Source organism: Gorilla gorilla, chromosome 21, assembly GCF_029281585.2.
Source record: "Gorilla gorilla gorilla isolate KB3781 chromosome 21, NHGRI_mGorGor1-v2.1_pri, whole genome shotgun sequence".
In the NCBI taxonomy this organism is placed as follows: Eukaryota; Metazoa; Chordata; class Mammalia; order Primates; family Hominidae; genus Gorilla; species Gorilla gorilla.
In genome coordinates, this window is record NC_073245.2 from 68,633,006 (window position 1) to 68,656,068 (window position 23,063).

General features: G+C 43.1%; 1 protein-coding gene across 6 annotated transcripts; it reads right to left on the minus strand.

Annotated features, from left to right (window-relative positions):
* Positions 1–23,053, minus strand: AURKA (aurora kinase A). Of its 6 annotated transcripts, none has more exons than XM_055372887.2 (10): positions 22,908–22,969; positions 19,400–19,497; positions 18,869–18,915; positions 16,967–17,243; positions 14,982–15,036; positions 13,695–13,886; positions 12,153–12,291; positions 4,096–4,244; positions 1,097–1,271; positions 1–952 (listed from the first exon to the last, which is right to left on the minus strand). In XM_055372887.2, the coding sequence occupies exons 3-10, from the start codon at positions 18,908–18,910 to the stop codon at positions 770–772; spliced, it is 1,212 nt and encodes a 403-aa protein (XP_055228862.1). In that variant the 5' UTR covers positions 18,911–18,915; positions 19,400–19,497; positions 22,908–22,969; the 3' UTR covers positions 1–769. The 6 variants fall into 6 exon arrangements, with proteins under 6 accessions (XP_055228862.1, XP_055228860.1, XP_018872793.1 ...); XM_055372885.2 differs by having other exon boundaries at positions 19,381–19,497; positions 22,908–22,964; XM_019017248.4 differs by lacking the exon at positions 19,400–19,497 and having other exon boundaries at positions 22,922–23,053.
* Between the last annotated feature and the right edge of the window lie 10 nt (positions 23,054–23,063).

Sequence of the window (23,063 nt, forward strand, 5' to 3'; positions counted from 1 at the left end):
GACATAGATACTTATTTATTTGCATATTTAAAGTTTACACACATGCTATGACTCCAATGTTTTAAAAAAAATAAGCCCTTAACAGCTCTGAGACACATGGCCTCTTCTGTATCCCAAGCAAATCCCTAAATGGAGGTAGAGCACGTGTTCCTATTTTACACACTCTCATATGGGAGATAAGTGGTTAAGGAGGACTAGAAACCCAATCAGGCCTACCGGGGTGCCGGACAGACGCACAGCATTCCTAAGGGAATGCCACCAGAGAAAAAATACAAGTCTGTACATATTATCTTTATTTTCATACTTAAAAAGAATCACATACTCATTCCAACAGCTTTACCAGGCTTGGCCAACCCAATAAGTTACACACTCACTCAGGTACTAGGAAGGTTATTGCACAGCTCCTTAACTGATCGGGGTCAGGGCAGAGTGGTCACTTTCCCCACAGCCAGGCTCTGGATTTGCCTCCTGTGAAGACACCATGCCTGGCACAGGCTGACGGGGCGGCTGCAGTCGAACCTTGCCTCCAGATGATGAACCGGTATAAGTAGCACAATTCTCGTGGCTACTTTCACTTCAGAGTGTCATGTTTATTGATGTGGAGCTTTCTGAATAGGGAGGTTAAGGCACACCTGCTGAGTAAACAAATATTTCTTGTGTAGCGTTCTAGATTCAGGGCAGCAGTCAATGGTAAAATAAACTTCAGTAGCATGTTCCTGACAGGTTATACGGCAGCCCTGGCTCAAGGATTTCTCCCCCTGCACGATTCCTAAGACTGTTTGCTAGCTGATTCTTTGTTTTGGCAATTTGATGGTTTTGATGAATTTGCTGTGATCCAGGGGTGTTCAAGTACTTCTCTGAGCATTGGCCTCTGGCTGGGATTATGCTTCAACAGTCTTGAAATGAGGTCCCTGGCTCCCTCTGTGACAAAGTCAGGGAATGTGAATTCAACCTGGAGTACAACAAATGATAAAATATCACAAAACACAGGTTAGAGAGATCAAATAGTATAGATGTTCAGATCTTGGCCTGCAGTTCAGGCTGATAAGGAAAGAATTCCAGCAGATGTGCTGGGTCCTTTTCAGTTGCGTCTTACCCGTGATATTCTTTTGTAGGTCTCTTGGTATGTGTTTGCCTCAAAAGGAGGCTTCCCAACTAAAAATTCATAGCAAAGAACTCCAAGGCTCCAGAGATCCACCTTCTCATCATGCATCCGACCTTCAATCATTTCGGGGGGCAGGTAGTCCAGGGTGCCACAGAGAGTGGTCCTCCTGAAAACGGAGGGAGGCTCAGGTTGATGTGCTTCTCGTTTTATGATCACAACAGCTGCTAACAATCATTAAAGAGTCCACTAACACTGAGGTCTTCCCCTGGGCCAGATCCTGTGCCCTAGGAAGTAGCTACTATTATAAATTCCCATAGGAAACAGATGAAGCGAGGTGTGTAAGGTCACCCAGCTAGCCATCAGGCTTAACCCCAAATCTGTCCAACTCCAGAACCTCCCTGAATGATCTAGAATGTAAGAAATTGAATGTATCACTACCATATAAAAGCTGCCATGCAAAGTTCTCTGTAAATACGATTTGGATTCTACATCTGCATGTGGATATTACAGATATGCTAAGAATCTTAAAAGCCTGGTCGCAATGACAATACACTAGAAACTGTCCCATTGTAACAGCACTGGGGTGGAGATTTAGATACAAGCTGCCTTGTGATAGATACTTGGTACGAGTGATGCTGAAATTTTGAGAGTGGCCTATGAAGTACTCTTGCCAAAAATATTTAACCGGGCTGGGCGCAGTGGCTCATGCCTGTAATGCCAGCACTTTGGAAGGCCGAGGCAGGCGGATCACAAGGTCAGGAGATCGAGACCATCCTGGCTAACATGGTGAAACCCCGTATCTACTAAAAATACAAAAAATTAGCCGGGTGTGGTGGCGGGCGCCTGTAGTCCCAGCTACTCAGGAGGCTGAGGCAGGAGAATGGCGTGAACCCGGGAGGTGGAACTTGTAGTGAGCCAAGATCGCACCACTGCACTCCAGCCTGGGTGACAGAGCGAGACTCTGTCTCAAAAAAAAAAAAAAATTTTTTTTTTAACCTGAATTTCTTCAGGCCCTGAGACCTACATTCCAGTTTTCAGCAAATACGGGGAATAAAGGTCCAAGTTAAGTGGCAACACAATCAGAAAAGTCCTCTTTAAAGTGGGAGACTGGTCTGGCTTTAGACCACAGAGACAGTCCAAGCACAGAGACAGTCCAAGCACAGAGACAGTCCAAGCACAGAGACAGTCCAACCACAGAGACAGTCCAAGCACAGAGACAGTCCAACCACAGAGACAGTCCAACCACAGAGACAGTCCAACCACAGAGACAGTCCAACCACAGAGACAGTCCAATACAAAGCATGGGCTTTGGTTGAGTTCTGATTTTACAAACCAGCTATAAGATGTCATGGACAACAGGAGAAATTTGAACGTGGACTAAATATTAGACACTGACAATGCTGTTAATTTTCTTAGGAGTGATCATGGTTCTAGTTATATAGGAGAATATCCTTATTTAGGAAATGCATTCTATTATAGTGCTTAAGGTTGAAGCATCATGATGTTTGCAACGTATTTTCAAGTGTTCACTAAAAAAGCAGATGCAGCCCTTCTGACTAAATGGGAAAAACTGCTGAACGTGGGCACTGGATAGACAGGTATGCCATCAACTACCAATTCCGCATTTTTATCGGTTTAGGTTTTTGTAACGAAGGTTGGAAAAAAGCTGGGGACAGCAGACACCAAGCCAGAACAGTCTGTGTGGGTTCGTGTTGCTTTGTTATCAGCTGCTCTTCGCCATGGAGGCTTACGTGGTCACAGCCCTGGTGCTGTGTTCAGCCAGGCCTGGCACCCACTGAGCACACAAACAGTCACTCACCACTGAATTGTGACGTAGGATTAAGAAGCGACCACTCTGGTCATCTAACCCCTCCATCACCACCGACGGACTGAATCAGGGGTTCTCAAACTGAGGCAATAAGCAGGAAATGATGATGATTAACATCTGGGATTTGGAGTGAAGTGACTATCGGTTATGTAAGTAATCTTTTCAAAAAGCAAGAAGCCATCTTTTCTATCACAATTCAACCGGTTAAGATACAGTTTAACTCTGCGATTCCATGAAGCCTGTAAGTCTTTATTCTGGTTTGTCTCACCAGATAACAGCTCCCACTAATCACAACCAGTTTAAAAAAAAAAAAAAAAGACTGCAATAGCAGATTCAGTGCATTGCTGGAACAATTAGAAGTGCTCTGTAACAAAAGCAAAGGTTTTCTCCCTCATAATCTATTTTAGGCTATACTTTTTTTTTTAACTAGCTTGATTTTTAAGTCATTTGGCTATAATTTGAGTCCTCCTCCAAAGTTGACAAACCTTCATCGGTAGATATATGTTTTAAAATGCCCCACTTCATGTGAAGTTTCAAAGCTTATTTAAACTCAAATTTAAAACAGTAAAGATATTGTAGTTCACTTGGAAAGCTAAGATTTGAATTGTTTTGAGACTGACATCTCTGCTTCAGCTGTGAGAGGGGACAAGAAAGGACTATCCCTACTATTGACAGAGGCAGACTGAAGAGAATCTCTCACCACTGCCCTCAAAGCACCACCAAACTAATTTAGTGTTTCAAGTTCCCTGACATGGCCTGCACTCTGAGCTCTAGATCTTTGTCAGTGCTGTCCTCTGAACCATCTCCCCATCTCCTCATCCAGGAAGCAGCAGAGGTGAAGAGTTCCTCCCACTCAACATGTGGGCACTTCACCTCTATCATATACGTGTCCTATCTGTTGACTCATTCATCCCTTCATTAGCCTCTAAGGACATTGAGCATCTTCAACCCTAGGCCTAGAACGCTGCTAATAGCCCCAAATCACCACAGAACTTGCAAACCCTAGTTTATTATTAAGCCTAAATTACTCCAAAGTACTTCTGGGTTAGCCACCTACCCCTCTTACAGCACAAAATCTACACTGAAATATTTTACATTTAGCTCATGATTACCTCCCAGGGCTTTGGTAAACCAAACAACTTCCACCTCTAAAGTTACATACCTGGAAGATGGAGCATGTACTGACCACCCAAAATCTGCAATTTTAAGCTCTCCAGCTGATCCAAGAAGTAAGTTCTCTGGCTTAATGTCTCTATGAATAACTCTCTTCGAATGACAGTAAGACAGGGCATTTGCCAATTCTGTTATATACTGTTAAAACAATATTGAAAGCCTATGTTTTAGATTTTATATAACACAAGTTAATATTAGACATCTCTTCCAAAAGGAACACAACATAGATTTAACATGGTTTGCAGGTTTTGGCCAGGCACAGTGGCTCACACCTGTAATCCCAGCACTTTGGGGGACTGAGGTGGGAGGATCACTTGAGCCCAGGGGTTCAAGACCAGCCTGGGAAACATAGGAATACTCCATCTCTACAAAAATTTAACAATTAGCTGAGCGTGATGGTGCATGCCTGTAGTCCCAGCTACTTGGGAGGCTGAGGCAGGAAGATTGCTTGAGACCAGGAGGTCAAAGCTGCAGTGAGCCATGATCACACTTCAGCCTGGGTGACAGAGGGAGACCCTGTCTCAAAAAGGAAAAGACAAAACAAAAAATACATTTTGCAGGTTTTAAAGCAAGGATTGTAGAAATTATATAGGAGTCTACACACACACACATGCACACACACACACACACAAAATCAACTGAACCAATTTATAGTGGTTAGCATGAAGTGAAATTACCCAATGCTTAGTCATCTCTGCTAATACAGCTGGTGTGATGTTGAAAGTCAGAAAAGACATTCAGCTAGTTAGAGCTAGCTCTTAGGCTGGTGCCATGTCAATGCAAAACACAGTTACTTTTGCACCAACCTAAAGTCACACCACCATACGACAACAAATGGCCCCGCAGCCAGGAGGTAAGACAGTGCTGAAGAACTGGTACAAATTAAGGATTCAGATGTGTAAATACTGCCTTTTTCTTTTTTAGAAAAAAAAAAAATGAACTTTCCAAGTATAGTCAATTCCCTTTTTCAAAACGAAGATCATTCTATGACAGAAGAATTTGTTTAAAGCTAAAAATTTACTTCAAGAGTATCAGGAGAAAAAATTATCCTGAACAATAAACAGAAACTAAAAAGCAGTTGCACTGACATATTAAATAGCATGTTAAATTTTGGGTTACACTAAGTCAGCATAGAAGTACATAAGAAATCAGTCCTTTTGTTAATTTTATTTCCTTAAGTTACTATCTTTTTTTTTTTTTTTAATAGAGATGGGCGTCTCGCTGTGTTGACCAGGCTGGTCTCAAACTCCTGGCCTCAAGTGATCCTCCCATCTCAGCCTCACAACGTGCTAGGATTACAGACATGAGCCACTGCACCCGGCCGAATTACCATCTTGTAAGAAAAATTTTCCTGGCCAGGTGCAGTGGTTCATGCCTGTAATCCCAGCACTTTGGGAGGCCAAGACGGGTGGATCACCTGAAGTCAGGAGTTCGAGACCGGCCTGACCAATATGGTGAAACCCTGTCTTTACTAAAAATACAAAAATTAGCCAAGTGTGGTGGTGCATGCCTATAATCGCAGCTACTCGGGAGGCTGAGGCAGGAGAATTGGTTAAACCCAGGAGGTAGAGGTTGCAGTGAGCCAAGATCATGCCATTGCACTCCAGCCTGGGCAATAAGAGTAAAATTCCGTCTCAGAAAAAAAAAAAAAAAAAAAAAAAAAGCAAGATAAAAGAAAAGTTTTACAGTCCCTATCGCTAAGATTTAGCAAACAAGTCCAGTATGTATGTATTTACTTATTTATTTTTAAGAGACAGGGTCTCACTCTGTCACCCAGCCTGGATTGCTATGGCATGATCATACCTCACTGCAGCCTTGAACTCCTGGCCGTAAGCAATCCTCCCACCTCAGCCTCCTGCCGAGTAGCTGGGACTACAGGCGTGTGCCACCATGCCCAGCTAATTTTTAATCTTTCTTTTTTTTGTAGAGACAGTCTCCCCATGTTGCCTATGCTGGTCGCTAATTCCTGACCTCAAGTGATCCCCCCACCTTGGCCTCTCCAAGTGCTGAGATTACAAGCGTGAGCTACCATGCCTGGCCCAGAATTTATTTTAACATACAGATAACTGTTTGAATATTGAAAAAATATATTTAGCTCTGCCTAAAGTTTGAGAAGAGTTTGCTTTCTAAAGCAATTTCTAGACAGGATTGAACATTATTTTACATCAAAAAGGTTTACTACACAGATGAGTAAAAACCAAATGTCACTGTCAGAATAAACACTTTTCATTCTTTCAGCCCAAAACCAGAGATCAAAATTCAGACCACAATAAACTGAAGGCAAATACAAAGAAAGCTGCTCTTCTGACCACCAACTTTGAGTTGCTGATGCTTTAATTGCACACATTAAAGTTCAAGAGGGCAATGGATTTCACTCCTCAAATCACTTCCAGACAAGAAGCTACTAGTTTCATGATAGCCCTCTGGCACTGCCACTTCCTCCACACCTCACATGTTGTTAGATTGCAGATATGGATAGGTCACTGACATGTCACTACAATTAGTTTTATTTGAATTCATCTGAAAAGGAAAACAGGTACATGTGTATTCATTCTAACTGCTAAGGAATCTAGATAGAAATTATCTTTCATTTTCTTTCAAACAGCTATCTGCTTACACCAAAACTCCATCTAGATTGAAGCCTTGGGTGTAAGGAGAAAAAACAGAGAAGTAGTATAATGTGTAATTTTGTAGTGTTGGTATAAGGTGAATCTTTTAAAGTAGGATATCAATATCAGAAACTGAAGAAAAAGATTAACTGACCCGAAACAACAAACTACAACCCACCATAAGCAAGATTACCAGGAAAAAAACCAAGGGTAAAATGTGAGTACCTGAGGTAGAGTCACTACCATTAATGAGCATAGACTTACTTATTGATCTGTAAGAGAAAGTTGGCCCAAAAGATGAACTCAAAGAAATATTAATTGCCAATTAAATAAGAAGCTGATTTGTTTAGCTAATATTTAAAAAAGCAAATTAGAGATCTATTTCTACTTAGGAGAAGCACAAACATTTAAGATTAAGTCTTTAAGTTTAAAACAGCATGTCATTGTTGCAGAGACAAGACCAAAGGGCCATTTGTCCATAGTAGCATGATTTCATCAGATACTGAAAGTAAAATTACTTGAATTAAATGCCATTTACATCAATGCCAAAAAGAAAACTAATGTCCACACTACCCGGAGATCTCCACCAAGAAACAGAAAAAAATCAAAGTAACCACCATTCAACATGCTTTATCAAGCTGCCAATCCAATAAGAAACGGCCCAAACTAAGACTCTTCAACTTCTTAAAACAAGTAACTTTAATCACATAAAAAAGGAGAAGCAAAAAAGCACAATCATGAAAGAAAAAACTGACACATTTGGACTTTTATTAAAAATACAGCCTGGGAGGCCGGGTACAGTGGCTCACGCCTGCAATCCCAACACTCTGGGAGGCCGAGGTGGGCAAATCACCTGAAGTCAGGAGTTCGAGACCAGACTGGCCAACATGATGAAACCCTGTCTCTACTAAAAATACAAAAATTAGCTGGGCGTGGTGGCTCACGCCTGTAATCCCAGCTACTCAGGAGGCTGAGGCAGGAGAACTGCTTGAACACAGGAGGTAGAAGTTGCAGTGAGCTGAGAACCAAGATCACGTCACTGCCCTCCAGCCTGGGTGACAGAGCAAGAATGTCTCAAAAAAAAACAACCTGGGCAACATGATGAGACCGTGTCTACACAAAAAATACAAAAATTAGCTGGGCATGGTGGTACCCGCCTTTAGTCTCACCTACTCAGGAGGATCACTTGAGCTCAACAGGCAGAGGCTGCAGTGAGCAGAGATCGCACCACTGCACCCCAGCCTGGGTGACAGAGTGAAACCCTTTCTCAAAAAAATAAATAAAATAAAAACAGCCTTGTGAAAGACACAGATAAGAGAACAAAAATACAAGGCACGGATTGGGAGAAAATATTTGCAAAACATGTGTGACAGATGACCTGCATCCAAAATATACAAAGAACTCTTAAAACTCAAAACTCAAAACTCAAAAAAAAAATGAGCAAAAGATTTCAACAGGTGCCTCAAAGACGATACACAGATGGCAAATAAACACATAAAAAGATGTTCAAGGCCGGGCGCAGTGGCTCACGCCTATAATCCCAGCACTTTGGGAGACCGAGGCAGGTGGATCACAAGGTCAAGAGATCGAGACCATCCTGGCCAACATGGTGAAACCCCATCTCTACTAAAAGTACAAAAATTAGCTGGGCATGGTGGCACGTGCCTGTAGTCCCAGCTACTCAGGAGTCTGAGGCAGGAGAATCGCTTGAACCCAAGAGGCGGAGGTTGCAGTGAGCCAAAATCGCACCACTACACTCTAGCCTGGTGACAGAGCGAGACTCCGTCTCAAAAAAAAAAAAAAAAGAGATGTTCAACATCAAATGTCATTAGGAAACTATAAATCAAAACAATGAGATACCACCACATGCCGATTAGAATGACTAAAATGCAAAACAAGAGGCCAGGTATAGTGGCTCACTCCTGTAATCCCAATATTTTGGTAGGCATGAATTACTTGAGACCAGGATTTCGAAACCAACCTGGGCAACAAGGCAAAACCTTGTCTCTACAAAAAAATACAAAAATTAGCCAGGCACGAGAGCACATGCCTTTAGTCCTAGCTACTTGGGAGGCTGAGATGGGAGGATTGCTTGAGCCAGTGAGGTTGAGGTGGGTGATCATGCCACTGCACTCCAGTCTGGGTGACAGTGAGACCTTGTCTCAAAACAAACAAACAAAAATCCAAAACACTGACATCAAATGTTGGCAACTATGAGAAGCAAGAGGACCTCAATTCATTGGTTCCGATACCACATTACCATTGTATAATGGTATCAGAATTGTTAACCAGCTGCCCCACAGGAACCAACTTTATCAATTAGAGTGCTTATGTGCACTTCCTTTGGCCTTTGTCTTATAGACTCCACTCATCTCCAAAGCTGCTTGGATCAACACTTTACCCTCATGCCCTTTAGTAAGGTGATTTCCTACATTTGTAATGCAATGTAAAACAGAATGTAAAAATCACTTTGGAGGACTGACAGTTCCTCACAAAGCAAAATATAGTCTTACCGTGTGAGCTGGCAATAGCACTCCTAGATATGTGCCCAACTAATTTGAAGACTTATGTTTCGCAAAAACCTGCATGCAAATGTTGACAGCCAAAACATAACTGCCAAAAACCAGAAGCAGCCAAGATACCCTTCAGTAGATGAATAAACTGAGGTACTTCCATATAATGAAATAATGGAATATGATTTTGTGATAAACAGAAATGAACAAGCTCTCATGCCTCCAAAAATACACAGATGAATCTTCAATGCATATTGCTAAGTGGAAGAAGCCCACCTAAAAAAGCTACATACTGTTATGATTCCAATTACATGATATTCTGGAAAAGGCAATAAAGACAGTAAACAGATCAGTGGTTGCCAGAGATGGAAGGGTTGGAAGGGATGAGTAGTTGAGACACAGGATTTTTTTTTTTCTTAAGAGCAGCGAAACTATTCTCTATATCATAATGGTGGATACATGGCATTGTGTATTTGTCAAAATTCATAGAACTTTACAGCAAACACACAAAAATCAATCTCAGGATATGAAAATGTAAATGATTCCATCCTGGGCATGCAGATTGTGACAAAAAAATCTCATTGCATTACAAATGTAGGAAACCACCTTACTAAAGGGCATGAGGGTAAAGTGTTGATCCAAGCAGCTTTGGAAATGAGTGGAATCTATAAGACAAAGGCCAAAGGAAGTGCACATAAGCACTCTAATTGATAAAGTTGGTTCCCACGGGGCAGCTGGTTAACAATTCCGATACCATTATACATGTATATTGGAACTGAATAAGTAAAAGGATGGTGGGCGGTGAAATCCAGGTTTCCCACTTTTGGAGTGGGAGTTTACAGGTAAACAGGAGGAAGTTAGAATGAAACGTGGTAATGGATTCAAGTTGAAGACATCAGTATGAATTCATGGTATGCCTAATGAAGAGATAGATGGATAAATCTATACACAGATTACTATCCACATATATTCCCCTGCTGTGTCAGCTGAAAGCCTAAAAGTAGTGACACCATAGTAGCAATGAGTACACCAAGTGCCCAGATCTTGGTTTCTAATAACATTCTCCAAGAAAAGGAACCAGGGCTCCTTGGAGAAGTGGTTCAATTCTAGGACTGGAGCAGGAAATATACACGATGAGGCCTGAGCATCTTGTATTAGAAAGTAAGGAAGTACAAGGCCAGGCGTGGTGGCTCACACCTGTAATCCTAGCACTTTGGGAGGCTGAGGCAGGCAGATCACCTGAGGACAGGGGTTAGAGACCAGCCTGGCCAACATGGCAAAACCCCATCTCTACTAAAAATACAAAAATGAGCCGGGTGTGGTGGTGCATGCCTGTTAATCCTAGCTACTCAGGAGGCTGAGGCAGGAGAATCACTTGAACCCAGGAGGCGAAGGCTGCAGTGAGCCAAGGTTGCACCACTGCACTCCAGCCTGGGCGACAGAGTGAGATTCCATCTCAAAAAAAGAAAAAAAAAAAGTAAGGAAGTGTAAAAACAAACCAAAAAAAAACCACACACACGCAAGACAAAACTGCAATGATTTTCCCAGGAACCTGGTAAAAGAAAAAGAGCAGGCCGGGCATGGTGGCTCATGCCTGTAATCCCAGCACTTTGGGAGGCTGAGGCGGATGGATCACAAGGTCAGGAGTTCAAGACCAGCCAGGCCAATATGGTGAAACCCCGTCTCTACTAAAAATACAAAAATTAGCCAGGTGTGGTGGTGGGTGCCTGTACTTCCAGCTACTTGGGAGGCTGAGGCAGGAGAATCGCTTCAACCTGGGAGGCGGAGGTTGCAGTGAGCCAAGATAGCGCCACTGCACTCCAGCCTGGGCGACAGAGTGAGACTCCGTCTCAAAAAGAAAAAAAAAAAAGAAAAAAAGTTCTCAGTGGCCGAAGTTGCAATGATCTGAACCACAAAATAAAGTATTGGATTATAGCTCAAGGGATAAAATAAATACCCAGGAGTCTACATCTTTAAATAAATGATTAAATAAATAAGGGAGAACAGCCTTATCTCTGGCACAGAATTCCACATAATTTATGGCAATACTCCATCCACTCTCTACTCCTTAAGTGTGGGCTATTCATAGTAACTTCCTTTGAAGAAATACAGCACGGAAAGGGGAGAAAATAGTAACTTCACAGTGGAGAAACCAAACAAACACTCTCTGAGTCAGAAGATCAAGCTGACATCCACAGTTAAAAGTCATAAGAGTTTACATCGCTGGTATGTGATAAGAATGCACTTTACCTCTGATCTCCCTCTCAAAAACCCATAAGCCCAATTTAATCATGAGAAAAACTAAGAAAATCTGAATAAAATGTGGACTTGAGTTAATAGTTATATATCAATATTGGTTCATTGAATGTGACAAATGTGCCATATTAATGCAAGATGTTAGTAGGAGAATTAGTAGGAAATTCAGTGTGGGGTATATGGGAACTCTCTGTACTGCCTTCACAATTTCTGTAAATCTAAAACTATCCTAGCCAGGCACAATGGTGTGCACCTGTAGTCCCAGCTACTCGGGAGGCTGAGGTGGAGAATCACTTGAGTCCAGCCTGGGCAACATAACAAGACCCTGTCCCTTTAAAAAAAAAAAAAAAAAAAAAAGTAAAAATTATTCTAAAATAAAACATCTATTAAAGAAAATGAGGGTGACTATCTATATACATTATATACATTTCCATAGAAAACAGCTGTGCAAACTAGGCACAAAAGCAGATACAGCATTCTACCTGGTTCTAGACTTTATCTGTACATACGGTACAACTAAGCTATTTTGATTTTTCCACTTCAAATATTTGATATTAAGCTATCCTTACGTCAAGACAAAACCCACTCTACTATGATGAAAGGTACATTGCTATGGAGGACAGGTATAAAGGAAACACAATTAGCCTGGACAATAAATGAACACTTACAGTAGCAGTTCTCTGCTCATCAAACTTTGAAAGTTTCTGAAGTTCTCTATAGACTGTTCCAAGTGGTGCATATTCCAGAATTAGGTAGACTCTGGTAGCATCATGGAAATAACCATACAGTCTAAGAATATTAGGATGCCTGCAACAAAGGATAAACATTCTAACACCTGGTTTGGAGCTGACAGAAGACTATGTACAAAATGTCAAACAAACTCTTCATGTAAAACCAGTGGTGTTTCACGTGAAACCACACTCCAAACCCCACTTTAGAATCTGAAACTATAAACCCACTCCAAGAAAAATACATACACCCACATATCATTTTAAAAGCACTTCAAAGTATTAATGGACCTCTGGTTTAGTTAAGACTATTTCCTTCCTTTAGGCACCTTTATTCTTAGGAGGAAAATTCAGCTGAATATTAATTATCTACATATTAAAAAAAGGACATGGCTGGGCACAGTGGCTCACGCCTGTAATCCCAGCACTTTGGGAGGCCGAGGCGGGAGGATCGCGAGGTCAGGAGTTCGAGACCAGCCTGGCCAACATGGTGAAACCTCGTCTCTACTAAAAATACAAAAATTAGCTAGGCTTGTTGGTGCATGCCTGTAATCCTAGCTACTCAGGAGGCTGAGGTAGGAGAATCGCTTTAACCTGGGAGGCAGAGGTTGCAGTGAGCTGAGATTGCGCCACTGCACTCCAGCCTGGGCAACAGAGCGAGACTCCATCTCAAAAAAAAAAGGACATGGCATTGCCACAGTAGTTTGACACCCAGACACTGTGACAGATAAAAGTAGTGATCAGTAATGGCAGCAGATGGGTGCTGAGCAGACTGGGCAGGTGCAGGCTGTGGCCAGCGGGAAGCAGGCAATGGGAAGCACAGCCCATGTGAGATGCCTGCCCCTCCCAGCCCCAGCCAGGTGTTGCCAGGCAGAGACACACCAGGCCTGATGTGGCCAGACTTGAAGTATTAGCATCTGATTCAAATTTGAAAAACACTGAAAGAAAAAAAGGAAAAACAAAAACCCACCAGCCGTAGTCAACCTGCAGGTAGCTGCTCGCAATTCCTGCATACCTCAGAATAAGGGGTGCCGTTCCCCTTCACTGTCCACCAGAAAGACTTGCCCATATAAACTATTCCACTAACAAAACATTAAATCCTCAAGTGATTTTTCCAGGATCAGAGCACTTAAGTGCTCTTTGAAAGATGACAAATTTAATCATTTTTTGTGGTACTATGAAAAGCAGGCCCTCTAAAAAATAAATTTATACTTTAAAAAAAAAAAGAAAAGGAATACAATTTTATTTTAACATGCAGAGCATGGGAGAATCACAAGAGAATGATTATAACCCAGTGCAGTACAGAAGCTTATCTAATCTTTTTCATAGGGGAGGGGGAGGTGAGGAACGGGGCCATGCATTTGAAGGCAGTGCCTCATAAGAGGGAGTGAACGGACCTGGGCAATGGGAGGCTGACATTACAGGAGGGGGAGGGGTGCGGCATCGGTGAACATTGTTTTGAACATGAACCTGAAAACTCACCGAAGGTGGGACTGTATTTCTACTTCTCTTCTGAGCTGATGCTCCACTCCGGCTTTCTCCAGCTGAGCTTTAAATAACACTTTAAGAGCCAGAATAAACTTGCTTTGCTTTTCTCTTGCCAAATAAACATTACCAAACTTTCCTTTACCCAGAGGGCGACCAATTTCAAAGTCTTCCAAAGCCCACTGCCTCCTAGGAAGGAATTTGAACATTTTAGAATGTGAAGAAAACAAAGCTTTTCTAACAAATTTTCAATGAGTAGCAGACACATTCTACAAATAATTTCGTATTCCAACTTCACTCAATATGTACCCTCAGCAAGAACCAAGACAATAACCACTATCAAAGAGCTGCCACGACATGAAACCCTGACGTCCCTAGCTGCCGTCAGGTGTGAGAGTCAGTGACAAGGGGCAGTCTCGGGTTTTAGACCTGAAGCACTCTATGGGAAATGTCCCAAGCCCGTACTATGCTCAGAGGAACAGGGCCATGACAACGCTGAAGACCATAAAAAGGATAAGTGACCAGAGAGGGAGGAATGCTTCCAGACCATCTGGGGGCATGTTTCAAACTAACCCCAGCCGCTCCCTCCAGTCCCAGAGGTGCTAATTCTCTCTGGGTGGAGAACCACTCTGGTGGTGGAGACAGAGCCACTGTTACTAATGGAAGCGGGATGGAGCCCACAGGCTAGCTGGGGCATGAGAACCAGTGGATATAGACTCTTAGCCTCTGTTAGGCCGCTAAAAGCAAAAGAGTCTGTGGGTTCATTCCTCACTCCTCCCCATACATTCTAGAGTCCAGATAGTTCAGAGACTGAGAGGAGGCTTTTAGAAAAGCCCTGGGGAAGACATTACAGCCAACCTTTACAATAAATAACTAAAACTATAATACTGTCAAAACCCTCAGTCATATATGAGTACACAGTTCTGCAACATATTCTATTTTTTAAAAACTTGCACTTTTGTACAATAAAAAAGTACAGACACATAAACCATATGTACTGGTTATTTCTAAGGACAGAGAGGAACTTCCACACATTTCTATAACAGATTCATCCAAGCTTTTTCTAAATTTGAAAGCCATTTTTTAAAGCACTTGAGTCCCTAGTAAAATACCTCATTACACAAAATTCCATTTTTTTTAAGATTGGAAATCTGGAAACATTTATATCCTCTAAATGAAAATAAAGGCCTCATTTTTTTCCCCAAGAGTTCCCACAACGAAATTTGCAACGAAATAATATATTCTAGTAGAAGAGTACAGAACTTTGTAAATAAGAAAGCTTACTTTTTTGATTCTTCATTTTTCTGTTTTGATGCCAGTTCCTCCTCAGGATTATTTTCTATATAGAATAAGTTAAAAAACCTGTTTTTAGAATAACTATATAGGATAAGCTAAGCTGTGAATAGAGGTGAATCAAAGAATTGGTCACCAAAATATTAATGGTATGTCAAGAATGATAAACCTGGTTTTTTTTTAAAGTTTTCCTTATAGAAGAAAAGGACTACTACACCCTGACTTCCATCATGTGAAGGCTTTATAGAATTTCTAAAGATGAGCAGACGTATATATAGACAGGCCCTTCTCTGATAAATTAAAGGCAGACTATGCAGGCTCTTCTGAAGCCTCAGTTTCCAAAGAAGAGCTTTTGTGGCAGAAGTACCAATCTTCCCATGCATGACAAGCTGCCAACTCGTCACCTTTTTCCCCTTACTAGGTGGGCCAGCCAACAGTCCATACCCTACATACGAATTATCACCAACATGTAGCAAAACATAAGCCAGCCACCCTCCATTTATATTAGTTGCCAAGGGGAAATATAAAAACAAAAGCCACCAATTCAGCAAAATGCACAATGAACAGTTGTGCAGCAGAGGACTGGGGTAACTATTTCATCAGCCACAAGGACATATGAAACATTTCCACTGGTCTGTCTCCAACATAGCAAACTCGAACAGCACACGATGCTCTGCTCAGATATCTGGATGCTGGTCCAAACTCTTCCTCCAGGTGCCCCTGTCACATGTGCACCCCTCAACCCCCAGGACACTCACTCAGTTAATATCAATCTAATCACCATCCCTAACTCCTCTTTACTCATCTTTCAGGTACAATTTATTGCCCAGTTCTAATGAGTCTGCATCGTAAATGAGCTCTCAAATTTGTGTGCACCTCTCCATCCTGGCTTGTCTTTGGATAAGTTAACTGCTTGTGAGTCTTAGCTTCCTCCTCTGTAAAACTGAGTTAATAACTGGCTACCTTCATGAAGTGGTTACAAAGACTGAAAGAGATGACGTGGATGAAGCACGCACTTATCTCAGAGCCTGCAGGGAATGAGCACTCAACAGTTGGTAAATAATTGCATCCACTCTGCTCCACACAGAGCAGGTTATTGCCATCTCTGACCTCAACCTCCTTCCTGTCTGGTACTCCTAAATCCAGCGTTCTACTCCAATTTATTCAGTACTTCCACAGTAATTTTTTTTTTTTTTTTGAGATAGAGTTTTGCTCTTGTTGCCCAGGCTAGAATGCAATGGCACGATCTCGGCTCGCCACAACCTCCACCTCCTGGGTTCAAGCCATTCTCCTGCCTCAGCCTCCTGAGTAGCTGGGATTACAGGCGTGCACCACCACGCCTGGCTAATTTTGTATTTTTAGTAGAGACAGGGTTTCTCCATGTTGGTCAGACTGGTCTCCAGCTCCTGACCTCAGGTGATCCACCTGCCTCGGTCTCCCAAAGCGCTGGGATTACAGGCATGAGCCACTGCGCCTGGCCTTCCACAGTAAACTTTCTAAAAGGCAGAGTTCCCTTCTGAGTTCAAAAAAGCTTCAGTAGCTTCCAAATGCCCTAGAGATGAGGCCCCATTCCTTAACATGGCCAGCAATGCCCATGGTGACCTCACCGCAGCCTGCCTCAGTTCACCCACTTCTCTGGATTTCCCCCACACTTTAGATCTCAGTCCCTCAAGTCACTTACTGCAAGCACCCTACATCCAGACTCAGTAACAAGCAATCAAAAGGACACCAATTTGTGCTGTGTCCTCCCTGGGTGCCCAACTCTTCCAAGAGGGTGAGAATCAGGTCTGTATTTTTAGCATAGGTCTGGCCCATGGGCAGACACTGTTACTTCAACCCAGACACCATATTTTCTCCCCATCCTCAACAGATATAAAAGCTAAGGCTCCAAACAATAAGTGCAAGTATATACACTGGCTTTTTTTAGCAACGACGACAAAGAAGGACTATCCAATGAGTCTCAAAAGCTAGTTTACCAGGTGCCGACGGCAGGGGCTGCTTGCTCTTTTGGGTGTTATTCAGTGGCCTGGAGACAGGATGAGGTACACTGGTTGCCTGCAATTGCTTCTGCTTCTGATTCTGAGCCGGCTTGTGACTGGAGACAAGCTTTTGTGCTTGCAAAGGAACACGCTGGGAAGAATTTGAAGGACACAAGACCCGCTGAGCCTGGCCACTATTTACAGGTAATGGATTCTGACAAGGAAATTGCTGAGTCATGAGAACACGTTTTGGACCTCCAACTGGAGCTGTAGCCTAGAATGGAAGAGAAAATAAACTTTCTGGTATTCATGAACGCAAAAGATGAATATATTGAGAATTTCACAAAGTTTGTTTTCTAGTATAGCAAAATAATGAATGTCACTGATAAAAGATGGAAGGGGAAAAGGTATTTTAATCAGTACCTCCAGAGGATAGTTAGTATGTGGCTAAGAATACCTGAATGATACCTTCTACCCCCTCCAATTCCTCACCCCTAAAAATCATGCTTTATTAACAAATATCCATTAACGAAAGAGACACTTTCTAAAATTTCTCAATAATTTGGAAATAGACACTACATTGCTATTTGGCAAAAAGCTATGATACAAAAACTTTATGCCAAAATCTCAGTTCCATTGAAATTTCTTTGATAATACATGTTTAAGAAAAAGACCAAAAAAACACAAAATGTCAAAACGTTCAACAGTGGTATTATCTTCATGAAGTTTTAGAAGAGTCTAAGTTTTCATATATCCAAGATTTTCCACAATAAGCTTATTACTGTACTATTGATTAACCAATGTTTCATTTTCCAAGTATTGACAAAATGGAGTTGAGCAAAAAACTGACAAAGAGGAAACAAATGTAGACACTTCACAAAGTTACTACTAAAATGTATTATTATTATTATTTTTGAGATGGAGTCTCGCTCTGTCACCCAGACTGGAGTGCAGTGGCATGATCTCGGCTCACTGCAACCTCTGCCTCCCAGGTTCAAGCAATTCTCTGCCTCAGCCTCCCAAGCAGCTGGGACGACAGGCGCCTGCCACCACGCCTGGCTAATTTTTTGTATTTTTAGTAGAAACAGGGTTTCACCATCTTGGCCAGGCCGGTCTTGAACTCCTGACCTTGTGATCCACTCTCCTTGGTCTCCCAAAGTGCTGGGATTACAGGCGTGAGCCACCGCGCCCAGCCTTGAAATGTATTATTTATACGCCTGTAAGTACTGTATTACAACCTTAAATTGTTAAGTTAACTCTAACACCCTCAGCTAATCAAACTAAAAGGGGTAGGAGGGATGAGATTTCCTTCAGCTTCAACAGCTCATTGTAAGTGAGGGACAAGTGCTAGAAACGAAAGCCTCAAAGTCCATCCCCAGCTCAACGGTATGAGTGCTCTACAAAGAGAGGGTGTTAAGACTTCCAAATACAAAGCCAGTTACTCCTGAAATTAGCACACTGTCCACAACACAGCAGGCATTCAGACAAAGACAAATAAAAAGAAACATTTTAAATATAGAGCAATTTTTTAAATGGCCGTTATCATAGGAACTTAGAATCAAATACAGTAATTCAAGGTAGCCTTTTTCTAATTATTTTATATTTATGGCCAATTTTAAAAGTTTTGAACTCCTGCCAGATGCATTATTACTATTATCCTGCATACAGTGGAGGGATATAGAAACTTAAGCAGCCAATTGTAAGACAAAGCAGAACAAAAAAGCTATTCTAAGAATCAGCAAAATGTTACTGAACACGAGGAAAGTGACTAATTCATATCCAGGATCGCAGTAAGGGATCTAAATTTAAATCCAAAGTAAAGGTGGAAAGAATTCCTGACAAGACCAACCTCCATGTGGGTTTATAAATGTGAATGAGATTACAGGTTATTCAATTTACCTTAACAGGCCCTGAAATGCAGTTTTCTTTAGATCGGTCCATGATGCCTGAAAAGAAAAAGAAGAACCTTTAATTTGAACAAAGCCACCTGCTTAAAGTGCTGTTGCTTGATAGGCAGCGTTACAGTTCCCTGATCAAAAGCCCTCCACAACACACAGGATTTTACATGTTTTGTCCAAATGAAGCTAATGAGGGAGGGACAGGCATGTGCTTTCCCTGCAAGGCCAACCTCCCCTTGGGCACTGCGTCCCATCCTCTGTCATGGAGTCTTCATTCCTGATGGTCTTGCTGCTCCATCATCTCTCCTCTAATGGATCACTTCCATCCCTGTGCAGCCTACTGGCATACCTGCTACCTTAAAAAAGTCCTCTTTAGGCCGGGCATGGTGGCTTACACCTGTAATCCCAGCATTTTGGGAGGCCGAGGCGGGCGGATCACCTGAGGTCAAGAGTTCGAGACCAGCCTGGCCAACACGGTGAAACCCCGTCTCTACTAAAAATACAAAACTTAGCTGAGCGTGGTGGCAGGCACCTGTAATCCCAGCTACTCGGGAGGCTGAGGCAGGAGAATCACTTAAACCCAGGAGGCAGAGGTTGCAGTGAGCCGAGATCACACCATTGCACTCCAGCCTATGGGAAAAGAGCGAGACTTCGTCTCAAAACAATAAAATAAAATAAAATAAAATAAAATAAAATAAAATAAAATAAAATAAAATAAAAGTCCTCTTTATTCTATTATCGTTGCTAACAATGACCCCCTCCTCTCCAACAGCAAAGCTCCAGAAGAACCGTCCACACTTGCCACCTCTACTGCTCCTCTCCCCTCCCCTGAGCCCATCCCCACCTGGCTTTTTTGTCTCCACCACATTGTCAGGCTCATGGCTGACACCTACTGTTGCCAAACCCAAGGGTCAATTCCACCTTCCCCGTACTTGCATCCTCAGCAGAATCTGACAAGGTTGATCACATCTTACACTTTTTTCTTCACTTCACTTCCAGGTTTATCTACCACCTAGTCGTCCTGTCTTTCCCTCCTTGCTGGGTCAGTCTCATTTTTGCCAGATCAAGGGTCTGGGGTGACTCAAGAACGAGTCCCTGGACCCTCCACTTCTCCATCTACACCTTCACCAGGGATCCATATCACCCAGTGCCTCAGCTCTAAATGCCTTCATGAGGACCACTCAAAGTGCATCTTCTGCCCTAGTCTCTCCTTGGACTGTCAGACTTGGATATTCAAGGACTTCCCCAGGATCTCCCAGAAATGTCTGCCAGGCACCTCAATCCTAACATATCCAAAACTGAACCTCTTCCCTTCTCCACTTCTCACCTCCCTGTTCATGGGTGTGCCCTGAGCTCAGGCCTAGAATGACTTCTCCATCTCCAATTACTCCCTAGCCGAGTACATCCAGTCTCTTTGCTTTCAATACCATCTACAGGCTGAGGACTCCCAAATATTCATTCTTCAGCCCAGACCTCTCCCCTGAACTCTTGATCTACATTTTCTACTTTCTATGCAACATCTGCACCTGATTATCTGAGAGGCATCTCCATCTTAACACGTCCCAAACAGAAGTCCTCATCTCTCCCCACTCTCTCCTCCCCAAATCTAGTCTCCAGACATCCTCATCTCAGTGGATGGCAAATCCATCCTGTCAGTCGCTCAGGCCAAAAGCCTTGGCATAATCACCCTTTAAGAGGTTCTCTCTCTCAAACCCTTCATTTAATCCACCAGCATATTCTGTAGGCTCTGCCTTCAAGATCACTGCTCACCACCTCTACTACTACCACCTGGTCAAACCATTATTCTCTCTCCCTTGAGTTTTTTCCAACAGCCTCCCAATGGCCTCCCCACTTCCACCCTTACCCTGTCATGGTCCATTCTTAACACTGAGGCCGGCAATCTCATTAACAAATCAGATGTGTTGGTCCTCAGTTCAGAAGACCCCCATGGCTCCCAACTCAATCAAAACAATGCAAACTCCTAACCTGCATAGACAGGCCTATTGAAGTCTCACAGAAAACGGACCCTAACTGCCTCTCTGACTTCATCTCCTCTTCTTGTCGACTGTGTACCAGCCACACAAGGCTCCCTTCTTTCTGCAAATAAGTCCCCTGCCAATAAGCATTTGCACTTCTTGCTCCCTTTATTAGGCTTTTCCCCCAGGTGTGTAGTTCAGTCTTTCATTTCACTGAGGTTTCTTTTTTTTTTTTGAGCCAGAGTTTGCTCTTGTTGCCCAGGCTGGAGTGCAATGGCGCAATCTCGGCTCACCCGCAACCTCCACCTCCTGGGTTCAAGCAATTCTCCCGCCTCAGCCTCCAGAGTAGCTGGGATTACAGACATGCACCACCACGCCCAGCTAATTTTGTATTTTTAGTAGAGACAGCGTTTCTCTATGTTGGTAGGGCTGGTCTGGAACTCCCGACCTCAGGTGATCCACCCGCCTCGGCCTCCCAAAATGCTGGGATTACAGGCATGAGCCACCGCGCCCGGCCTTCACTGAAGTTTCTTATCAAATATCCCCGCACTCCAGCCTGGGCAATGGAGTGAGACCCTGTCTCAAAAAAAAAAAATTAAGATTACCATTTTACAATTAAGCAAATAATTCCATGATGAAGCCAGGCCCAGACTACAGGCAGGAGCCCTTATAAAAAACAGTGGGTAAGTAAAAGTTGATAAACAACAACAAGGAAATGCACACTTGTGTTAATCAAATATTTAATTTCACACATGCTCTAATGCTTTACTTCCCTTACAATTCCAAGTAGCAGTCTGATGAGATCACATAGGCCTAACAACATTTATTCAACATTCTTCTGACAGAAGCTACAGGCATTTGCTCCAATTTATTCTACCTTTCTTTCTAGGGAAATTGAATAACAAGCAGAATGGAATAAGATTCTAATCCAGAATTCTGGAGACAATGCCAAGGAGACTGCCCTTCAGGTGACTCTAATCTGCAACCAGATTGAAAAACCAGACGACTTTCACAGGATCCATTCAGTTCAAACCAGAAATCCTACTATTTTGAATAGAAAAGCTGTTAGGCTAATAGCGCAGCAGATTTATACGGTTTATTCCTTCCTCCCTCAGACCTGTGCATGTCTGCAGAGATGAAGGGAAGGACGAACTGAGTAGGTTGCTGAAAAACGTTTAATTCAAGGGACAAGGAAGGTTAAGGAAGAGGAAGAGACATTACGAGAGTTGAGGACAGTGGCTACGTCTACCTCAGCCGGATGGGTCTTAGAAATGGAGACTCTGAGGCCTAACCCCAGGTCTAAGAAAACAGATTCTGCATTTTAACGTCCCCAGACGATTTGTACGCACCGGTCTGCATCCCTAGTTCTCAATGAAACCTAAGAATCATCTGGAGAGTTTGTTAATAACTAGACACCTGGGTCCTACCCCTCAGAGATTCTGATTTACCGGGCTCTCGGTGGAGCTGTGTGTTTAACAAGCACTCCAAGTTATCCCGATACAACTGCTCCAAGCTCTACGGTCTGAGAAGTACGGACCGGGAAGGCCTCTGCAAGGAGGTTCTCATTCATCAATTCACCCACTCATCCAGCCAGGACAAGGGCCTTCTTAGGCTATTCTATCTAAAGCGGCCCCCGTTAAACCGCACTCCTGCTTTTCCTTTGTAACACCCACCCCAGCTGCAAGTTCTCCGTACGCTTACCGTCTGTCTCCCCACCCACTAGAACGTGAACTCCAACACAGCAGAGACCTTCTGTGCTTTTCTTACCCAGGTGATCTCGGAGGACAAAATCCAATCTGAAGCCCACCCACCCCTCCCGCGCGTGTCAACACCACTCAACAAACCCCTTGTACCTCTAACTCTAATAAGTAACAAGCAGTATCCTACAGGGCGCCTCGGTGCCCAAGAGCGGATGCAAAGGCGCTGGGCGGGCACAAGGCAGCGCCAAGGACACTCAGGGACGGAGGAACCGACAGGAGACTTGACGCTCCGCCACTCCGACCAGCCGCCCCTTGTCCCCGCCGCCCTCGTCCGCCACTGAGATATCCCCCACGGTCTACCCACCCGTTGGCTCCCGCCTGCGACCCAAGGACCCAAGTCTTCCAAGAGCTCAGCCGTTAGAATTCAAAGGTTCTTCTTTTTAAATAGGAGTTAAACCCTCTAGCCAGAAAGCCGATTGGCCTGCGCTCGAGCGAGGCTGCCTTGTGATTGGTTGACAAC

Coding starts and splice junctions, on each gene's coding strand:
- AURKA (XM_063702351.1), bottom strand. CDS start 19,121: ATGGGACGCAGTGCCCAAGGGGAGGTTGGCCTTGCAGGGAAAGCACAT. Junction 15,037..16,966: donor GCCCCTGCCGTCGGCACCTG/GTAAACTAGCTT, acceptor TATTCTATATAG/AAAATAATCCTGAGGAGGAA. Junction 4,245..12,152: donor ATGAGCAGAGAACTGCTACT/GTAAGTGTTCAT, acceptor TTGTTTTAACAG/TATATAACAGAATTGGCAAA.